Source organism: Zalophus californianus, chromosome 10, assembly GCF_009762305.2.
Source record: "Zalophus californianus isolate mZalCal1 chromosome 10, mZalCal1.pri.v2, whole genome shotgun sequence".
NCBI classification, from domain to species: domain Eukaryota; kingdom Metazoa; phylum Chordata; class Mammalia; order Carnivora; family Otariidae; genus Zalophus; species Zalophus californianus.
The window spans coordinates 3,663,618-3,685,314 of NC_045604.1; the positions used below are offsets into that span (position 1 = coordinate 3,663,618).

Below are 21,697 nucleotides of genomic sequence, written 5' to 3' on the forward strand. Positions count from 1 at the left end.
TTCTGGGGCTTTATAACTTCAATTCTAAATTCTAAAACTTCTGTGGAAGAGCATATTGATTATTAGCACAAAAATATTTTATTTAATAATTTTGGCTTAACTGAGAATACAAATGACTGGTTTATGAGGTAGGGAGTTTCCTGTTATTGGAATATATAAGCAATATTTTATCATCATTGTATCTGTCAGAAATGACCAAGGGGATTTTCTGCATTGAAAGGGAACATGCATCGGATATCTTTAAATTCCCATGAAGCCCTAAAATTGAACAAACTTCTTAAGTTTAACATAGTGACGATTGACCAATTCAACCTGAACCATACATACCTTCCTCTACCATTTTGTTTCCCTTCTCCGTTATCGCTTGGATGTGTGGCTCATGACTGGCAATGTTGTCCTGGATGACTTGGTGTCTGTTCAGAAGCTTCTTGGAGACAATCAGGTCCTTGCCTACAGAGAAAAATAATTTCAAGGCCGGTATTGTTCTAGTGTATGGAATAAGAAGAGGCTACTCTACTTTTTATAACTCTTGGACCTACAAGTTTTTCCCTTTGAGGCTGTAATCCCCGAGTGGGCTTCCTGAAATTTATACCATTTGTCTGAATTAACTCTGCTCAGGGTTGTTCTTCCCTTTTTCTCTTTGTATTGAAAAAATTCAATTCATTATTTTACAGAAGATAATAGATAAGTCACTGTGTAGGTAGGAATGCAAGTAACTCTTCAACTAGAACTTTCAATATCATGCAACCAATTTTGTTTCAGCATATTATAGTGTAAGAAGCAGAATCTTCCACTTACTAATCCCTATGCATGTCAGAAAGTTATTACATCCTCTAACTTGGTAGAGGATTTCACCATGAAAATGGTGTGTTATATGTTCTAAAGTTTTCTTTGTAAAGATTAGAAATAACATAAAAAATGCCTCCCTTGCTACTAACATTAACAAGCACCAACTAAATGCTATTCATTGTTAATTTCCTTCACCTTCTAAGCCCCCCATTTCTAGACGTCAACTCCCTATCTCCCATCCATGTGTTTCCCCCCCCACTTCCCTTCAAAATTCCCTTCCCTATACTTCCCACTAAATGACTTTCCAGAAACTCTCCATGCCCGTCCACACTTCAAAAGTCTTGTCTCTTCTAGAAGTTTTCCTAGACTGGCCCCTCCACTGTCACCATCATCAGTTCCTCATAGATGTCCCCAGTATGTGGGTTTGAAGTTTGCATTCCACATGTATCCCAACACTGGCGATAAAGGACAGCTCCCAAAGGAAAGGAAGGTCTGTACTTTCTCTGCTGTCCCACCCCTTTTCTCCTTGTAGTAACTCAGATCTTCACAGAAGGGAGGCACTGACACTGTGGAAAAAATTACTCAGAACCTCAAGCACCAACCATGATGGCTCAGGCAAGGGCCTTGGCAGTAACTTAAGTCAGAGCAAATAACAAAAGGCTGAGCCCTCCAGCTCTTCCCAGAGGCCTTCAATTCATGGCACTATTCATGGTCTGCTTTAAGAGGTAAACTCTTCAGTATGAATTTTAACAAAGTCTTCTACGGAAGATGGGAAAATGGTTCCTGAGTGTGAAGGGGAAGAGCTGAGACCAAACTGTATCCACCACGACCACATCCCAGGCTGTCCCAGATCTCTCTGACAGTCAGTACACCCTGGTCTTCTCCTATGGCTCAGCCCGCCCATGCTCAGGGTCTAACCAAGGTAGGTGGAAGCCACTGAGGGCTCAGTCTCTTGGATCCAGGCTTCCTCATCCTCTGTGTCCCTGCAGATCTGATGCAGGTGGAGAAAGTCAATGAGCTTCTTTTTCCGGGTGCTCAGTGGTTCCTGCAGAGCTTCAAACTGGGACACCAGGGACTCCTGCCTTGCTTTTATGTCCCCCGCATCGGGATGGTCTATTTTTTCAAAATATGCTGCCAGGTCTGTGAGGGCGTCCACCTGATCCTGAGGGAGAGAGAGAATAGATGTCAGGAAATGCCATTGTTTAGTAGAAAGGAGTGGGGGTTCAGCACGGGGAGGCTTCGGGGAGAATTAGCTTCCCCCAGTACCGTGTTACGACTTCTAATCACATCTGTGAGCTAGAGTGGCAGGGGATGCTGAATTGAGGACCACATCGTCAGGCAAGAGCTATTTATAGGAAAGTACTTCTTAAGCCTCATTTCAGAAAGACAGACTATATACAGAGTGTGCCAAGGAAATCAGGGAAACCGCGTATACAGAGTCTTAACTGTCTGGGAGTGTTAATAAACTGTAGCTAATTGTCAGAGAGTGTTAACAAACCGTGGCCCGGAGGAACACAGCAGGAGCCTTTCTGTCTGCTTCCTCTCCCACCCTGTCCCTTGCAAATGAGCTGCGGGTGTAACTAACACAGAAACTTCCCAGGCTGAAGTTTGTGGCTTCCCAGGAACAATGCCCAGGAGATGAAATGAGGTGTTTCCAAAAGGAATCTCACTGTTTCGTTACCTTGTTTCCACCTCCATCAAGCCATCCCTGGAGCTATCTAAGAGACTGGGTTCATTTCCTGTTTTCTGTTTCCTGTAGATTATTCTGTCTTTCCCATTTAATCCAAGGAGCAGACATCATAAAAGTTTATTTTAACAGGACAGATCAGTAGGACTTTCTAGGGAACAACAGAGTCATTTTTAAGTACAAGCTAGGACACTGTGGATGCAAAAGTGAGTCAGTTAGACTCACTTTTGAGTCTACTGGGTTCTCCAGAAAATCACCCAGTGTCCACACTCTAACTTACTGGATAAATTCAAGTGACAATCTGGTGGGATGTCAGGGGAATAACTCTGACACTCAGAGCCTACACATCCACATCCTAGTCCTCGCCCTGTTGCCAATTTTCTCTGTGACCTCATGGAAGTCACTTCACAGCTATAGGCTTCAATATTCTTAAATAAAATTAAAGCAGTAGGATTAAAGATATTTTTCAAGCTTTGACTCATAGAACGCCAGAACAGGAGGAGGCAATGTTGTCCAAACTTTGTGGTACAGATGAGCATATAGAGATATGAGAAGGTGAACAGATGCACCAAAGGTCCCATAAGCAGCGAGTGATGAGCTGAATACGAAGCCCAAGTTTCTGGAGTGAGAGTGTGATGCCATATGTAGGGGAGCCCACAAAGCCACCCCAGCCATGGGGTTCTGACAACCGCACCCAGGACAATGGCTATACCAGACAGGGTCTTAGGAAGGGTCAGCTGACCAACTAAAATTTTGGAATTTTTGCCTTTGGTTTCTTGCTCCCTCTCTCTCTCTTTCAATAGTTACTTATTACGAGTGGGTTCAGGGCATGTACGGGCGCTCTGGTCTACCATCGCCAGAGAACTGGCAACCGACCTGATGAGTGCCCACAGCAGACTCCAGCAAGCCATGTTTCCTGAGTAGGTTCTGTACATCGGCCAGGCCTTTCCCGTAGTCCTCAGAGGCCACCTGCTGCTCCACGTCCCCCAGCCAGCGCTCCAAGTCTTCTGCGGTGTTCTTGAACTGCAGCTCCTGGTTAGCTTCATACAACTGGTTCCCTGGAATAAGGCATTAGGGATGCGACAGATACCATGACTCTTTCTTACTGCATAGTAAAATACCTTCCATCAAACTTAAGGAGAAATATAATATTTTGATATCCTAATGAGAAAAAAATATCCATCTCACATGTGATTATACAAAAAAAATCACCTTAAACTTGTGGAATTTGAATGGTATTTGTTTTTAAATATAGTAGCTTTCAGTCTCAAAACGAAGATAAACAATCAGTTTATTCCCTGCTGAGGAAGTACAGTCCTGTTGTATTAGAGCCTAACCATCCTGGATATTTTCATATGTCATGTGCTACTCTCTATCGAGACCTCCTTTTCAAAGGGGTTCAAGCCCAAACTCTGCATTTCCCAAGAGAAGTATAAAATTGGGACTTGTTTCCTTTGGAAATTTTGAACTTTTTATAAATGTCTTTCTCAGAGTTTTGCCAGCCCTTCCTGGTACCTTTCCTTCAACACGAGCCATGCCTCACAATTGTCTCTTCCAGAAAATGCCTTGGTTATCCACACCATTCTCAGCTAAATTCTTTATTGTTTGACCTTACAAAAATTATTTGCATTATTTCTGCAAAACAACTGTGATATCTCCCGATGGTGGGAATAGCAGTAACATCTTACTGTTACTGTAAAGTCGGATTTTTTTTCCCCTAAACCCCAAATTAGGACGATATCTAAAAGAATCAGCATGGTATATCTCTTCTATAACCAGAGCAGGTGTCTATAGATGGAGTCTGTGTCTCACAGGGAGAATATTGACAGGAAAACCTCATTATTTGTGTTAATTACCACAACTGACTGATTTTCTAGAGAGGTGAAGTTAAATGTAAGTAGAGATTATTCAAGCAGACATGTGGGAATTTTTTTAAGAGCTTACAGCAGGGCCTGAACACTTTCAGATAGGTGAAAAAAGGCAAGTCATCAAATCCCATTTATAAGACTAGAATATTGTAGGAACATCACATGTGGTGCTGACAATCTTTTAATGTCTACTAAATAACCTGGGTCATAATACCTTGTCTCATCTATAGAACCCAAGTAGGTAAAACCTAATTTAAGGACAACAGTTTCAGGTACCTAGCCAATACCGGATTCATGGCTCTGGAATATTTTATTCAGGAGAAAGAAAAAAAAGTGGGAGCAAAGGGAAGAAAACAGAAGTAATTTCACTTAAACCTACATGCATGAAGAAAACATAAAGTTGTATGTATATCATGTGGTAAACTTAGGTTGAGTTATAAAAACTCTGTTCAATACAGGAAGAAATGAGTGGCATCCCTTCTCATGGCAGTCACCGGGCAAATTCAAGGTGGTAGAGATTAAAATGGTAGGTCTCAGAACTGAGGAGGTAGCCTTTCACCGAAACCTCTGCTTCTCACCTCTCTGCTCTGTAGCCGCCAACAACTCCTTCCAGAGGCTAACAACCTCACCCACACGATCAGCCACCTTGTCCGAGGCATAGTGATCAGCCTCAATCATCTCCTGGCCGGTTTTCTCTAGTGTATTGAGCAGGCGTTGATAATCTTCCAATTCATTTTTAAACTCTTCCTGCTTTTGAACCCGGCTCTTCAAGTTCTGTATATCCTAAGTCCAAAAAATAAAGGAAACTTATCTGAAGAATGGGGAGCAGAAATTTTGAGGATAGGGGTTACTTCTCACTATAAATACAACTGCATTAGGGAGAGGAAACAGGGCAACTGTCCCAGTCCAAGTACTGAAGCACAGAATGTGAGGAAACTCGTGTGGCCAATCCCTCCTTCTAGCCACACTGCACACATGGCTAATAGATTCATGCATGTAATTCTAAAGAGCCTAGATATCTCCTGAAGATCATTTTGAATATGGTGCCACATGCAAGAATTAACAATCAATCAAACATTATCAGCAATAGCCAAACTATGGAGATAGCCCAAATGTCCATCGATTGATGAATGGATAAAGATGTGGCATATGTAAGTATATTATATATATATATAAATATATAAATACATTATATATAACATATATAAATATATATTTATGATAGAATGTTACTCAGCCATCAAAAAGAATGAAATCGTGCCATTTGCAATGACATGGATTGATCTAGAGTGTATTATGCTAAGAGAAATAAGTCAGTCAGAGAAAGACAAATACCATATGATCTCACTCGTATGTAGAATTTAAGAAACAAAACAGATGGACATAAAAGAAGGGGGGGAAAAAAGAGGGAGGCAAACCATAAGAGACCCTTAATGATAGAGAACAAACTGAGGGATGATGGAGGGAGGTGGACAGGGAGATGGGCTAGATGGGTGATGGGTATTAAAGAGGGCACTTGTTGTGATGAGCACTGGGTGTTGTATGTAAGTGATGAATCACTGCATTCTACTCCTGAAACCAGTTTTACCATGTATGTTAACTAGCTAGAATTTAAATAAAAATGAAATAGAAAGGAAAAAAATAACAATCAGAGAGCTATCATGAAAGGTGAAAAATTTTTCCCATTTCCATCCTGATGCATGATTTCCTCTTCTGGAGAAGATCTGTACGCCTTCTGTACCCTGGAACCACACCTCCTCCCAAGAACACAAGCACGTATTTCCAAGTTTCGCAAAATGAAAGGTACAGATAGGATGCTCATAGTTCTATAAATATATATAAATACATAGGAACAAAAGGATCAAGGTATACATTTAACCCTAAATGATGTTTAGAAAAGTAAACATTGTGAATAAGTATTGGCCTAGAAATTAAGAGACTAATTCTAGCCTCGACTGTAAATGTGAAATTGTGTGAGTGTGTATAGGTGGGTATAACGTATCTCCCAATTCACATAACACTTGTGAGTGAAAAATACATCTGTTACACAACCCCAAGGTAGAGAAATCTATGGCTTAAAGAGAAGTCCAGAATTTCAATGAATCGTGGATCACTACCTCAGAAATAATGATGTATTGTCTGGTAACGCACATATTATCATTTTATAATAAAATAAAATTTAAAAAAATAATTTCCCCAAGTCACAGAAATAAGACAGAACTACGAGACTTCAAGCCCAGGTTCACCTTCCCCAGAATTCATGCTTCAAATGCTTACGTCAAACTGCCTTCTAAATAAATGGATAACTTTGGGCAAGTCCCTTTATAATTCAAATCCTTGGTTTCCTCATCAATAAAAAGTAAGGGGTTGTTCCCTTCTGGCTACAAAACCGTGTAATTCTGCACTATGCCAGGTTACCTTAGGTTCCTAGTAGCTTTTCGTAAATTCGAACGTACACCGGGATCAGACACAATATTTTCCTATTATAAGGGTGCGGAGGGAAGCAGCAGAGTTGGTGGAGGGACAAGAAGCAGCTAAATAAGCAGCAGTCCCTGCCTTCCCCCTTTCTGTTATGGAACATTAGAAGTTGTGCTGGAGGGGGGCGCCTGGGTGGGGTCAATCAATTAAGAGTCTGCCTTCGATTTAGTTCATGATCTCAGGATCCTAGGATGGAGCCCCCCAGTCGGGCTCCCTGCTCAATGGGGAGTCTGCTTCTCCCTCTCCTGCTGCCCCCCCTCTTCTCTCTCTCTCTCTCTTTCAAATAAATAAATGAATTCTTAATAAAAAGAAAAAGAAAAGAAGTTGGGCTGGAGAAAAGAAGTGAGAGGCAGTGGGACACAGGAAATCCAGAAACCAGATTCTTGGCTTTTAACCAAGTATTTGCCTTGAGGGACTCATGACCCTTCTCTGTAAAGGAGGCTTGCCTGCTGAACACTAGCCTCTTTTCAGCTCTAAGACTCTAGTCTCATGAAACTAAGTCCTGATGAGTATGCCCAGGGTCTGAAAACCCTGCTTACCTTGTAATCTTCATCATCTGCCAACTTCTTCTTCTTGTTGATCCAATTCTTTAGGTCATCTGAGTCCTCATACAGTTTCTGCAGAAGCCATGAATCCTCCAGGAGTTTGCGCCGAGTGGCAGCCCTCTTACGTAGGGCATCCCGCCGGGCCAAGAGCTACAAAAACCAAGATGAAACTCATGGTCAGCAAAGCCAAATATGGACACATGAGATTCTCTGTCCAGCTTGGTCCCTGAGCCCCAGCACCTCCCCAGACCCCAGGGCACGGGCAGGCAGATACACGTCTGGGGACTCGGACATACGCTATCCCGAAGAGCAGCAATGTTCTCGGAGTCATAATGATCACTGTCAATCAGCTTCTTTGCGTTATTGTCTACGGTCTGAAAAACAAAGACGATAAAAACCGGAGTGGTTTCTTTCAGTGGCTCCTGAGCAAGTGGTCACTGTCTGGCTAGCTGTTTAAAGAGGAAGCGTGGCAATGTGGAAGAGAACAACTCTCAGGATCAGAGATCTGATTTCTATTACAAATTCTGTTTCAAAATGTATATTTGACAAGTTAATTACCCTCTTTTATGCCATAATATTTTTAATATCTAGGTTATAGTACATGAATTTTGATGTCACTTGAAAGTGGATATTTGATCTATTCTTAATTTTTTAAAGATTGTATTTATTTATTAGAGAGAGTGAGAGTGAGCATGTGCTCAAGTGGGGGGAGGGGGAGAGGGGGAGGGAGAGGCAGAGAATCCCAAGCCGACTCCATGCTGAGTACAGAGCCCTACTCGGGGCTTGATCTCATGACCAGGAGATCATGACCTGAGCTGAAACCAAGAGTCAAAAGCTTAACAACTGAGGCACCCAGGCACCTTATTCTTAAATTTTCAAGAGGAAGCATTGTGGATAGAGTTATGTCCAGTGGCCAGCCTCTCTCTCTCTCTCTCTCTCTCTCTCTCACTTTCTCTCTCTCTCACTCTCCCTCCCTCCCTTTCTTGCCCTATTGTATATAGAGAGAGATATATTTATATTTATATCTACATCTATATCTCTAGCCTCATAGGAAGAAGGGTCAGAAATTTTTACTTATATTCATTCATGAACTCCTCAAATTGTTAGAACTCAGGATAGATTAAGTGATTGAGAGTGGGAAAATAATCTAAAATACATGATAGCATTTTATAAACAATAACCTATTTTATACTGTTAGCTTTTACCAATGAAAATCAATAGAGCAAGCATATGGATGGATAAGGGACCATATTAATCTCCATATTAACAGATAGGACTTGGAATTCTATTGTTATGGTTGTTGCTGCTGCCAGTGGTATAGTATGTGTGAGTTAAAACCCAGCACCAGCCTAGGGGACAGCCCAAGATATACAGCACATTGGGCCAATAAAATCCTTCCACACTTGTCTGAACCCTGCTTGTACATTGACCAGTTTCTGGGACATTGTAGTGTAGGGTTCACAGGAAAACTGTGGTTGCATTAGATGAGAAACATAAAGCTGAAGATATACAGGGAAAGAACAGATGTTGTTTAGACATCTAGATTTTACTAGAGAAAACCAAATGGAGACATTACTGGAGAGGAAAAAACCAAAAAAGTAAATAACACATTTCGAACTTCCAAGTAATGATTCTGTATCAGATACAGATCCAATAACATTTACTTACACTGCAGAAAAAATAAGACAATCATGCACTTTATTGGAAACTGTAAATAGCTAAAAATCTTTACGAACTTTCTAAGTGTGCTTTTTGATGATAAAAATGGGTATGATTACTTTTCTGGATGTTTTCTCTTTTGAAAAGAACCCTCATGTTATGTCAGAGTGACGGACAAGTGGTTCTCTCTAAGGACGGGCCCTGGGTGAGGTGACACAAACACACATGGAGCCGGTGCCCACACCAGAGCCCACATCTCACTGTGATCTTCTCTTCCTGGGCGGTGAAGGCCTCCTCAAAGTCATCATGCTTCTGAAGAAGGGCTTCCACGCTGCGCAGGGAGTTCCCCAAGTCTTCGTTCTCCAGGAAGTCCTGTGGAAGACAGACACATCTCAGCTCTTCCTTGTCAGTGAGAAATACTGCTTTTGGGATGTCTCTGAGGCAAGGACTAAGGAGAGAGAGGAGACGGTGAGAGAGCAAGGAGGGACTGGCATATGGTGGTATAGTGCGCCGGGACCAACCGCGAAGAGCAGCAACTTGAGACTCCTCCCCAGTCCTCTCACACAACTTTATCACTTTTGTCTCTGGTTCTGTCCACACAGAATCATCCTGGCCAATCCAGGCTCCATTCTGACCTCCCAATGCTGCCTCAAGAGGACCACTCACCTCCTCTGGGAAATTTCTGGTTAACCTTGCCTGACTTGTCACAACTTTCTATTCCTGACCCCCTTAGCAATGTGATTGATATTCATCTGGCCTTATGTTCAGTGGAGGTTAATTCTTCTCTGCTGTATATTTGTGTATATTCTTCTAGGCGTCTGTCCATAAGGGAATTGTAAGAGCCTCAGAAAGGGCCAATCTCATCTTCTCTTTGTAGATCACCCTCCACTTCCTAAGACAACCTCTAGCCCACAGAAGTAGTTGTAAGGGTACCAATGGTGGTCATGTGATAAATGAGGGGTGGGAGAAATGGCTTCTGGACCCTTGCTGAGCCCCTCCTGTTACCTCTTGTCTGCTCATCCAGCTGTCCACTTGCTCACTGTCACGATAGAAGAGGTGCAAGTACATGCACTGCAGGTACTGAAGCTGCCGCTGGTCCCACAGCCCCAGCAGGGCCGCCCAGTCATTGGCAAGTATTGTCATCTTTGGAAAGGAAGAGACAAGGTGAGCATCTAATAAATGCAAGGCCTTTGGAAGGATGCACAAGTGAATAAGAAGCAGGCTTCTCTGATGACTTCAAGGTCTGAGTGAGTAACATGTATCATATTATTATGAGATAAAGTGGGGCTGAATGTGTATCAAAATTTCACATGCTGTAGTAGAAAATGGGATAAATGCATCGCAGAGGTACAACAACACACTTATTATGTGCAAATGAAGAAGAGAAGAAGAATTCTGGTGGGAAGACACAGAGAGTAGGAGTGTGGAAAGTATCGTACCAAACAGAGATTTAAAGGGTGGGGAGGGGGGCCAGGATTCCAGGAGGGGCAGACGATGAGCACACAATTCCTTCACATACTTGTTAGATTATACAAAGTGCTCCAGAGAAAAGTGCAGTGTCTAAAAAAGGTGGACACTTGATGAAACTGACGTATATAGAGCACTTAAATGATCAGACTGAGAAGTTCGCATTCTCTTCTGAAAGCAAATAGGAACCACTAAGGAAAGGGAAGGGTGACATTCTCAAAACCGTAAGAGCCTTTGTTCCTGCTCACACATCTGCCCAGGGAACTCCAGCTTATTAACACCACTGCGGTGTTAAAGCCATCAAAAAGGCAGCACAGATTCTCAGAATCCCAGGAATATAGGTATGTGGGCAAGGATCTAGGTTTCCTTGGGCAGGAGATTGTTAAAAATAAAAATCTTATTATATTTTTCCCATAGAGTTCTGGGTGAATTCAAAATATGGCCATCTCAGCCTCCTCCAACCACCATCTCTAGAGGCTGGGCTTGGAATCGAACGAGATGCAAAAAGCCTACAAATCTTTTTTTTTTAATGATCATCCCAAGGAGTTCCTGTGACTCTGTGACTGAAGTAAAACCTCTAAGGGATGATGGGGTTGAGGTGAGTCTTTTTGATCCAGGAGATTAGGATGAAGGCAAACCTGATCAGTCAGTGGGATTCCGACTGTTTAAAGCTTTCCTATTATTTAATGTAGATTTGAGAAACACCGATATGGGAAAATCAGTGTGATTTGAAGTTGCGTAGGAGAGAACAAAGCTAGCCATGTGCCAGGCATCATAGGGAATGCAAAGAGGAATAGGTGCAGTCCTCAAAGCATTCACAATCTAGAGGTGAGCATGGAAGAGTGATAGAACAGAGCATGTATGATAAAGCACAATGGTATGGAGGTTTCAAATTAGATAGAAGGCAGGTTGATGAAATCAGATGGGTTCAGGAAATGGAGGCTCAGGGGTGAGCAAGCACACATCACATCCTGAGAACTGCAGATAGCTCGACTTAGCTAAAGCAATATGTGAAGGAAGGTTGCAATATATGAAAATTGGGTTAATATCAAGACGTCCATAGGACTTCTCGTCCTATTCAGAGATCATTATATTATTATGGGATTAAGTGGGGCTAAATATGTACCAAAATTTCACACATTGTTAAACTGGATTACCTTCTCCCGAACTTCATCAGAGGCTTCATGACTAGCATCCAGCAGAGCCTGACCAGTTTCATCAGCAGACTGGAATCGCTCATCGTAAGAGTCAATCTCGTGCTATGGCCACAAGGCAAAATGTCTTAAAATGCAGCAGGAAAACTTCTGGCACTCTTGGCCCCTCCCTCTTCCTCCCTCGGGGGGCAAGGGGGGCTCTTCCTGTCTACCTTGTGTTGTCGATGCCGGTCCAGCAAGGCCTCCCCACTAGCCACATCTGTGGGCAGCTCATCAGCACTGATCAGAGCGGTCTTCTCCTTCATCCAGCCTGATAGCTCCTCATAGTCAGATAAGAACCTCTGGTACCTGCAGGGAAGGGAAGGTAAAGGACAGGAAGGAGAAACCAGGTGTAAGTGGACTTTGAGCCAAGAGTTAGGGTTGGGTTGAGGTAAGATGTGCAATGTTCTCCTCACCCTAATTCTACCCCTTCCATCCCCCTGATGGGTTTCCGGTTCCTTTAGTGGGGCAGGTTGGGCAGATTGTCCTTGACTCCAGGCTGCTGCCTCTTGGGATGGATGTGTCATTGTGGGATGAGGCACCTGGGCAGTGCTTCTCCAACATCACAAGGTCACACCACCCCAGAGGCACTTGAAGTGGAGCAAAGTACTGCCAACAAGGCCAGTAAATAAGACATGGCAGATAAATAACAGGGGAGCCCCTGGCAGGAAAGGGGACCAGAGTTAAGGTTAGGAGCCCCCGTGCGCCTAAGTCACACTTAACTCTATTGCTAAAAGCAAAACCACTGAAACAGTTACCTATTCAAATAATTAAATGCTCACCAGTTAACTTGGAATTGTAAAAGTAAGATAAACACGGCTTTCTGGTGTTTTAATGACCAGCTATAAACACTAACTACCGAAATGATCCCCAGTTTTTTGGCAAGCTAACCCACATTCAGGAAATAATTCTAGATTTAATTTTACACCCTTCAGCTTGGAAATTTATTTCAGTTCCTAAGCTAGGGCCAGGGATTTTGACGTTTCTTCAGCTGCTTTTCCAGGTACTTGGGCCGCTTGATAGCATTCTACAACTTTCTAAGTAGAGGAAGAACGCTGGGGTGCGGTGTGGGGGGGCGGGATGGGGGGAGGTATCATGCTGGGTGGTAAGTCAGCCCAAAGAGAACTTCCCTTAACAAATAAAGCTTCTATTGCCTCTACCATCGAGTAGGCAGGAGGGCTGAGTCCCTCATTATTTGATTCTTTTCACTCTTAATTTCTGCTTTTGATGTTATATCCCAATCCTGTAGAGATAAAGCAACAGAGAGGAAGGATTTCCCACCCACAAGAAGCCTCCAGCTTTGCATATCTGTTGGTAGCCAAGGCTCGAATGTGCTTCCAGTTGGAGACCAGATCCTCTTTCATCTGTTGGATCTGAGGTGCCTCTGGAGGATGGGAAAGCTTCAGCTTGTCCGCTTTGGCACATAACTCCTTCACCTTTGGGATGCAAAAGAAATCTAGTGGGAAATCCAAGCACTCTGATTCATCCTGACAAAGTTTTATGGGAGAGATCTGACAAAACAACCATACGAATACTGATAACTTAACATACTTACATGGATAATTTTATATTAACATACTATATCAGCAATAATAATTTACTGACCACTTTTGTCTCTTATTGAGTGCTTACTGCTCAGCACTTCACATGCACTTACTTGTTTTATCGTCTTTTTAAAATAATACTCAGAGGTAGAAACTATTCTTATTTCCCCCTTTATGTGAAAACTGAGAGGTAGAGTATTTTATTTGCTCAAGGTCATTTAGCTACTAAGTGTCAGAAGCAAGGTTTAGACCTCAGACTGTCCTTCACCATCCTCTATACTGTTTCCACAAATACTGTCGTGGGAATCAAAGAGACACTTTTGCTCAGGAGAATGTCTGCCAAGAATTCCAGCAATGCCAGACCATTCTGAGAACAATTCCTAAGGAGCAAGGCCACTGAGGCAAAAAATGTAGATATGGGTGACTTTCCACATGTTACCATTTGTGCTTTCATTATATCTGACTATAACCAGGTGTTGTCTAGGATTTAAAATTTCATTATCCTTATTCATCAAATTATGGGATTTTATTTTTCATTATTAGGTGAAAAAATACAAAATACAAAAATGGAGCAAGAATGAAAGAAGTACAATAATGGGATAGTTTTCAGAAACTGGATCCAGGGACAAAGCTATGGTCAGGGGGCAGCACGTGGGGACCTTCAGTGGGCTGACTCCACTGTACACGCTCTGGAGGAGTTGGCTGAGGTTATGGGTGATGTTGTAAGGGGAGGAAGCAAGGATGGGAGCCGGTCAGGAGTAGGGGCTTGCTCCAAGTTCAAACATGCCTATGTCTACTCCTCTAAGGATAGGGACTGGGGTCTTCCAGCTTTCAGAAGAGAACCCAAAAGTGGATGTAGTAACATGCTCCAGGTGTTTCTGAGATTATTTGGAAGAAGAAGAAGAAGAAGAAAGAAGAAGAAGAAGAAGAAGAAGAAGAAGAAGAAGAAGAAGAAGAAGAAGAAGAAGAAGAAGAAGAAGAAGAGGAAGAGGAAGAGGAAGAGGAAGAGGAGGAGGAGGAGGAGGAGGAGGAGGAGGAGGAGGAGGAGGAGGAGGAGGAGAAGAAGAAGAAGAAGAAGAAGAAGAAGAAGAAGAAGAAAAGAAGAAGAAGAAGAAGGAGAAGAAGAAGAAGAAGAAGAAGAAGAAGAAGAGGAAGAGGAAGAGGAAGAAGAAGAAGGAGGAGGAGGAGGAGGAGGAGGAGGAGGAGGAGAGGGAGAAGCAGAGGAAGGAGGAGGAAGAGGAGGGCAAGAAGGAGAAGAAGAAGAAGGAGACATTTCTTCCCTTTTCTACTGAGTGAAGGACAAAAGGAAATAGGAGTCAGCTGGAAGTGACGGAAGGTGGTTTGACCAAAGGGAAGATTCTCTGACTGCAGGTACTGAGTGAGATTAGGAAACTATTCTTGGAGTTACCCTTTTTGTTTTTAAATCATGAAGTACATTACAAAAAACACAAGAGTATATAAAACATGCATGTATATTTAAATAAAAAATAAGGGACATCCAATGTCCGTGTACAAGTTATGAACCAGAATGATGAAGTATATTCAGAGATAAGGAATTTCTCCTTTATCAAAATAGTGAATTTACTGTGTCCTCTGGAGGCGAGGTACCCACCAAATGCCTCTTTCAGCCCAGGGGACCAGCCAGGCTTCCAACAGTGGCTTACCTTGTCCTCCATGACTGCAAGGCTCCTCTCAAGGCCCTTGTGACTATGAAACAGGGCCTCAGAGCTAACAAGGTCTTTGCCATAGTCCTCAGAGGTGACCTGAGGCTCCTTCTCTTTGATCCACTGGATGGCTTCCGTCACATCCCTGCCAGACAGCCACATGAGTCCCAACAAAGAAAATGGCAGGCATTCCAGGGCAAACAGTGTACACAGCAAAGACCACCCTGGTTCACTCAGCTGACAATTACCTTGAATTCCTACTCACTAGAAAAAGTAATGTAAAGAGGTCTCACCTTTAATGGTAGATGTAGAGGCCTGGGCATTATCTGGTCATTGGGTCTCTAGATATCCTTCCCATATCTGGGTCAGCTCTTACTTTTTTCTTCCCGCTTAACCCTCCACCCCCATCCAGTTCCTAAGATGCATTCCTTGTCTCCGCAACACTTCCATCACTAATTCCATCACAATAAAACTGAGCTAGTTTTATTGCTTTGGGCTCCAGTCATCACAAACTTGGCCATGGGGTGAGTCACAGTTGCCTTAACTACACTCTCCCTTGCTTCCTGAAGTGCCAGCACATGATTTACTTTGGTTTGAGATACTGGCCACTAATTGCCAACAGTAGCCAGAGGCTAGCACAAGTACGAACATGGTGCTGGATTTCCCATAATGTGTTGGCCAAATTCACACCTTCTGAATCGCTGGAGGTCTGCAGCACTGGACAGTGTTCCCTGTCGTTGCAGAGCCAGATCGAGGAGACGCTCCCAGGCGGCGTTCACCTCATCCTGCTTCAGCTTGATCGAGGGCAACTCAGGATGGTTCTCCTGTTAAGAGGAAACCGGGTCTGGAGTTAGGCAAAGGTGAGCCTATTCCAAAAATCATTGAACACGTCTCATTTCACACTGGTTCGTGCTTTGCCAGGCATGGAGAATGACCATTTAGCCAGATACCAATCTTCACCATAGCCCTGTGCCCTAGCTTTACCAAAATCTAGAAGCCAAACCACCAGATACTGTATCTATCTTTTACTCACAGCACTGGGGCAGACTGTTAACACAGATTGCCCAGCCATGATGTTATTTTCAGAATTCCACCTTGTTGATGGCTGCCAAGTCCCCTGAGAACCCAGGAAGAAAAAAGTCCCCCTGTGAAATAGGCTTTACTTTCCAAAACTCTACTACTGTGGTTCTTAGTTCCTTTGGGGTCCTGACACCTTTGAGAATCTAACAAGAGATGTTTCCCTCTTCCCAGGATTATACACACGTGCACACACATTTAATTTTGCAGAAAATTTCATACATCACTGCAACCTATCTGAAGCACTGAGATTTACGAACACTGGATTAAGTTCATGGCATCAGCCTATTTTGACACTTGGCAACTTCGAGCAGTTCCTCTGCATCCAAGTCTTTCTGCTCCTTCTGTCACTGTCTCTCGGAATTTCCACTCCCACTCTGAAGCGTCTCCAGGAAGAATTTTCTACATTCTCTTTGCCGAATTTGTGGCCCTTTGTATTTGTAGCTGCATGGGTTCCACTCCACAAGAGCAGAGGACACACTCTGCATTGGATTAATCCTTCCTATGGTAGATTAGATAAAATGGCCGTGTTACTGTGCCATGAAGCCCTCCTTGCAAGAAGGGAAGTCCATTTCCTCAGGCTTTGGATCTGGGTTCGCCTACGCCTGGCTTACCATAGAATGTGGCAGAAATGATATGAGTTCCTGCCCCTCGGCCTCAAGATGCCCTTCAGCTTTCTGACCTTTGGAACACTGACACATAAAAAAAAAAAAAGCATGCTGTGCTGGAAAGTGAGAGCCAACACCCCAGACATGGGAGCAAGGCCATTTTCGACCTCCACTCCAACTGAGCCACCAAATAACTGCAGCCACTTAAGGTGGGGTCAGGAGAATTGCCTAGCTGAGCAGCTGAATCACTGAATCCAGTAAAAATAACATGTTTGTTGTTTGAAGTTTGGGGATGGGGTGTTAGATAGTACTGAAAAACCGAGGAACTTTCACAACGAGAAAAAGGTGGCGGAGAGAGAGTTTACTTCCCCTAATCGAGTACCCATTCATCCCGAAGTCTCGGTTCTGCTAATACAGAGGGGGCGTCCCGGTACTAGAGCTGAAGTGATGATGAAACCAGGAGCGCGACAGCCAATGGTCAGAGTTTCTAATCTCCTTGCAGCACAAAAAAACCAGACTGGCTCCCCGTTTTTCCCGCATATCCTAGTGAAATTGAAAATTTATTTAAACATTGTCTCAAGTGAATGACGGTAAAACTGCCTCCCTCCCCCCACTCACAAAAAAATCAGGTATAATGACATCATATACATTACGATAGCCCACCATTATTTTATATTCTTTGCTACTTTATTCTGATTCTTCTTCATGAGGAAAGGGTGCAGCATAAACACGGGTGATGGGTGGCCTGTCCAGGAGTTACTAAATTGTGGGTCTCGTTCCTCCGCACACGTTCACGTGCACACCCACGTGCACACACATACACTGTCTCTCCCGCTCACACCTCTATTTCCATAGACTGGCAAGAGGTGACCCAGACAGAAGAGGAAACTGCCCCAGGCATGTTACCCCAGGGACATGCATCCCTGTTTTCTCACAATGTCCTATGTCCTTCATGACCCACCTACCGATGGCTGGAAGGTTTTGAATACCAGAACCTTTGACTTGCACTAACCCTTTGCTCCCCACCTCACCTCAGCACACGCATTGGCATACTGGTTTATTCCATCCACTTTCTCCCGTCGCACTTCCAGGTCTGCTTGGAACTCCTCAAACTTCTTATGCAGAACCTCTGTGCGCTCCCAGTCCTCACCCAGCTCCACTGATGTCACTATAGCCTCCTGTGGGCAAGGAAAGTCTGTTGAGTCACCAGCAAAGTTTCTGTAGTTCAAATGCCCAGAACCATTGCCCACACTCCCAGGAGAGCTCAGAAGGAGGGGCTGGTGGGGAGGAGAAGCCCTTCAGAAAAGAGCCGGAAGCAGGAATGTATTTCCTGAGGGGGTTCCCTGGTCCAGGGGCCATTGCTCTTTGGGGTGATCCTTCAGAAAGACCAGGAACATTGTTGGCCAAAGCTCCTGGAAGCACGCTTTTGTGTTCTGGAACATGAAAAATGCATACATCCTGATTCTACTTAATTCAGCACACTGAGTATCTGCAAAAGCACCATGCTAAGGACTGACTTGGGTGTATCTTCAGTCTTAACCACAGGATTATTCTCCAAGTGTTTTAAAAAATAGAAACCTCCTTAGTTACAGGTACTGAGAGGCAGCCCTTAGGAAAAGAGGGGGCAACACTCTCAGGCTGAACCCAGAGTAAGAGGAAAAATTTAGGAGGGGGAGCCAAGGGTCACGGAAGGGAGACGGGGACAAGCCTAGGGCACTTTTCCCCACACACAATGTCAGTGATCTCCAGGATACCCCTAAATCTTTGACAAAATTGCTTCTTTCAAGGAACACAGTCCAGGAACAGACATCCCGACTGCTTTCTGAGCAGCCTCTGTTGGATTGCTGGGCGGTGCCTGGGACAGGGATGGGAGGTCCCGCTTGTGTCCTGTGGGGTCCCGTACCTTGTCTCCGATCCACTCCAAGATGTCAGCGCACTCCTGCAGGTACTGCTGGAGCTTCAGGGCCCGCAGCAGCAGGGCGCCCCTTTCCTGAGTCAGTTCCACCAGCAGGTCCCATAGTTTGTGCAGCTCCTCCAGATGGGCCTTTGGGAGGAGATGCAAAACTGCTAAGGCACTGTACCTGCTGTGGAGCAGGTATGGACGTGGAGATGCGTGCAGAGTGGGGCCTGGATAAAAACTGCATTCTCTCGTGCATTAATTGGTCAACAGATGTTTAAAGGAGGAAATCAATATGCATGGGAGTAGCTGTTAAACCAAGCCACACGTGATCTGCCATAAGAGAAAAAAAATCTAAAAATGCTTTGAGGTTTTAGAGGATGAAATGATTACAAACAATAAGACAGGATGGAAAGGATTCATGTGACAGTGCTTGGTTTGAATTGAAGCTTGAGGAACAGATAGGATTTTGACAGGTAGATGACAGGCAGAGGGTGTTCTAAGTACTGGCAAGTCACAGAAGAAATTTAGCATGACCCGTAGGCTGGAAAGAGTAAGAGCTACAATGTTGCTAATTTATAATGGAAGTTAGGGGCACCAAAGCAATAAGAGAATTTTGAGACTATGTAATTGCAGGCTTTGATGCCAGGTTAGCTTAGAAGATCATGAGTTACATAGCTTGTCAAATTGAAGGCACTCTCTGTGTTAGGTCCAAAAGAATCTTGTATTTTTCAACTACTCCATTGTTTACAGTAGCCCACAAACCACATTTCTCTCTGAATCCTCCAGTGCTGTGGTCTGATGGAGCACAGTGAGTCTGACAGTTGTGACAATGTCTCAAATATTTCTCAACGATTTTAGTTAATGTGGGGGATTGGTGGCACAAAAAGCTGTGAACAATACAAAAATAATTTCTACTTTTTATCAATACATAAATTTTTAGATTTTTCTTGTTACAGACTCTTCTTTCCAATAAATTTTCTTCTGGTTAGAGTCCGTGTTATCTGACCATATTTTGTTGACAGTAAAATGGACTAGAATTTGTATGCTAAATGTAGAAAGACCAGACCCAATTTTTAAATAGGTCACATAATTCGGTGTGACAATTTCAAAAATAATTCAACAGTAAAAACAAACAGACAAATCCACTCATTCAGAAAAGATCCTGAATTGACTCTATCAACACAAACATGTTGGAAAATTGTGTGAATCGAGTCAGGAAAGCGTTGATACATTAGTAATGGATTTCAAAGCGGTGGTGGTCTTCAGTCCTCGGTGTTCGGGGAAGATTTTCTGAAGACAAGGTGTTTTTGGAGTTTTTCAAAATGAGAAGAGTGGCGTTTGAGAACTTTAATATTAGTCACAGCGTGTGAGCTGTGAAGAGAAGGAGGTATCACGGACAAGGGAGAGATATTTCAAAGAGGATTCACACGGCGGAGCGTCCCTTGTTTGAAGAGTCTAAAGGACAGGGACTTTGAGGTCAGAAGAAATCATTAGAAATGACATTTGGGAAAGCCAGTTCAGCTGGGAACATGGAGCTAGGTTGAAGAGGGCTTGATCGTAAGCCAAGTTATCCTGCGGTGGCCAAGGAGGAATGTGATGCTCTCCCGAGATAGGTTTTGTATCATAGCTCTCTTCTTCTTGCCCCAGGGTACGTGAGGATGCCCACCATCTTTCCCGCCCAACCCCAGTGGAAGACAAGAGGCAGGAACCCCAGTTCCAAGCCAGCTACACCTAGCTTTATACTTGGCATAATCAGTTAAAACTCTGCTAACATAATCAACAATCGGAAACATCTCTTGCAGGGTCCTACCGTACATTTATTTACCTTGGTGTCCTCATGGGCAAAATGCCCCTCAGCGAATCGGGCTTCCCTGATTTCTTCCAGTTCAGGAATGACCCTTGATTTTGCTTGTACTTCTGCTTCAAAGGATTCATGTTTCAGATACTTGCCCTGAAGTTTAGAAATCAGAAGTTATGAAGCCTATCACTAATGAAGCCCAGTGTCCTTGGACCATAAAGGGGTTTTTTGGTTCCTTTTCTTACTTTGGGGCAGAACCACTTGTCTCACAACCTAGATAAATTGATAACCCATGACCAGAGCTGGAGAAGTCACATACTCAAAGAAACGGCCACTTCAGCCCAGGCTCAAAGTCAGGGGCCCCCGAGAAATGTTTCGTCCTGTCCCCGTTGACTTTGGGGAGTTTCCAGTACAGACCTTGTTATTGTTAAGTCTCGGTTGCCATTGGCGGGAATAAAAAGATGTCCCACATTTGTTCCTCTTCAGAGGAGAGGAAGGAAGTGCTATGAAATTTGAACACAATGAAGATGATCATCACAATAATGGCTTTTTTTTTTTAATTGAGAGGTTTCTGTTTATCAGATAATACTCTTATTGTCATATATGTATCAATCATTTTAATAGATAACACTTTGTTCTTGATCCACGTGCTTCCTCTCCAAAGTCAATTACCCCTTTTAGGCAGGTAACCCCTTCTCCTGGTCACGACTCTGTCACACGCTGTAATGGAAGGAGGAGAGGAGCCTCCACCCAGGCTCTCCTCCTTACACCTGTCGTGTGAACTGAGCAAGGGCATGCTAGCCCCTTGGGAGAAACCCAGGAAAAATTCCACTGAACTACTATCCTGAGCAGAGTGAAAGCACTGACATTTCTTCACCTCGAAATATTAAAGCTGCCTGGTGTGTCATAACTTCTTTGGACTCTCAGTCACTATTATGCCCGTAGCTTAACTTCAGACTAAGAATACAGTCACAGAGTGAGTTTCCTCTGTACATAAGACGTGGGCTTAAGAAGTTAAAGACACGGGCCATTTAGAGGCAGAATTATCGTCCCTAACAGGTAGTCTGCCCTTTCTATGACATTATGTCCTGACATTTAACTAAATACGCACTTACATTACCAGAATGTTTCCCTCCTTGGAGATCTTATAGTCTGTTCTGGGGAAGTCACAGGAACGGAGTACCTGTATGTTAGTTGGGTCTTCATAGCTCTTATCATCTGCGATCTTGAGCTTCTCCAAGATCCACTTCTCTAGGTCATCTGCATCCCGTCTGAAAACCTGGTAGTGATAGGAATCTTCAAGCTTCTGACCCCTCTCAGCAACCAGCTCCTTGAATCTCTTGTAGCGAGTCAACACCTCCTGACGCCTTTCCTGGATCTCTTCCGCGGTTTCCAGCACCTTCGGTCCACCACTCTCCAT

The 21,697-nt window shown here is 43.6% G+C and overlaps 1 protein-coding gene across 3 annotated transcripts in view; it reads right to left on the reverse strand.

Moving 5' to 3' along the window:
- SPTA1 (spectrin alpha, erythrocytic 1) overlaps window positions 1-21,697 on the reverse strand; it is an 81,624-nt gene extending 59,927 nt beyond the window's left edge. For all 3 annotated transcript variants that reach the window (XM_027612018.2, XM_027612017.2, XM_027612016.2), the window contains exons 1-17: window positions 21,461-21,697; window positions 20,305-20,430; window positions 18,483-18,623; window positions 17,611-17,757; window positions 15,585-15,718; window positions 14,895-15,039; window positions 12,968-13,122; window positions 11,860-11,995; window positions 11,651-11,752; window positions 10,032-10,169; window positions 9,288-9,398; window positions 7,664-7,741; window positions 7,362-7,517; window positions 4,923-5,127; window positions 3,353-3,534; window positions 1,708-1,951; window positions 328-450 (exon numbers count right to left, since the gene is read on the reverse strand). In XM_027612018.2, the coding sequence (XP_027467819.2) occupies window positions 328-450; window positions 1,708-1,951; window positions 3,353-3,534; window positions 4,923-5,127; window positions 7,362-7,517; window positions 7,664-7,741; window positions 9,288-9,398; window positions 10,032-10,169; window positions 11,651-11,752; window positions 11,860-11,995; window positions 12,968-13,122; window positions 14,895-15,039; window positions 15,585-15,718; window positions 17,611-17,757; window positions 18,483-18,623; window positions 20,305-20,430; window positions 21,461-21,697 (2,560 nt within the window). The remainder of the gene's footprint in view (window positions 1-327; window positions 451-1,707; window positions 1,952-3,352; window positions 3,535-4,922; window positions 5,128-7,361; window positions 7,518-7,663; window positions 7,742-9,287; window positions 9,399-10,031; window positions 10,170-11,650; window positions 11,753-11,859; window positions 11,996-12,967; window positions 13,123-14,894; window positions 15,040-15,584; window positions 15,719-17,610; window positions 17,758-18,482; window positions 18,624-20,304; window positions 20,431-21,460) is intronic.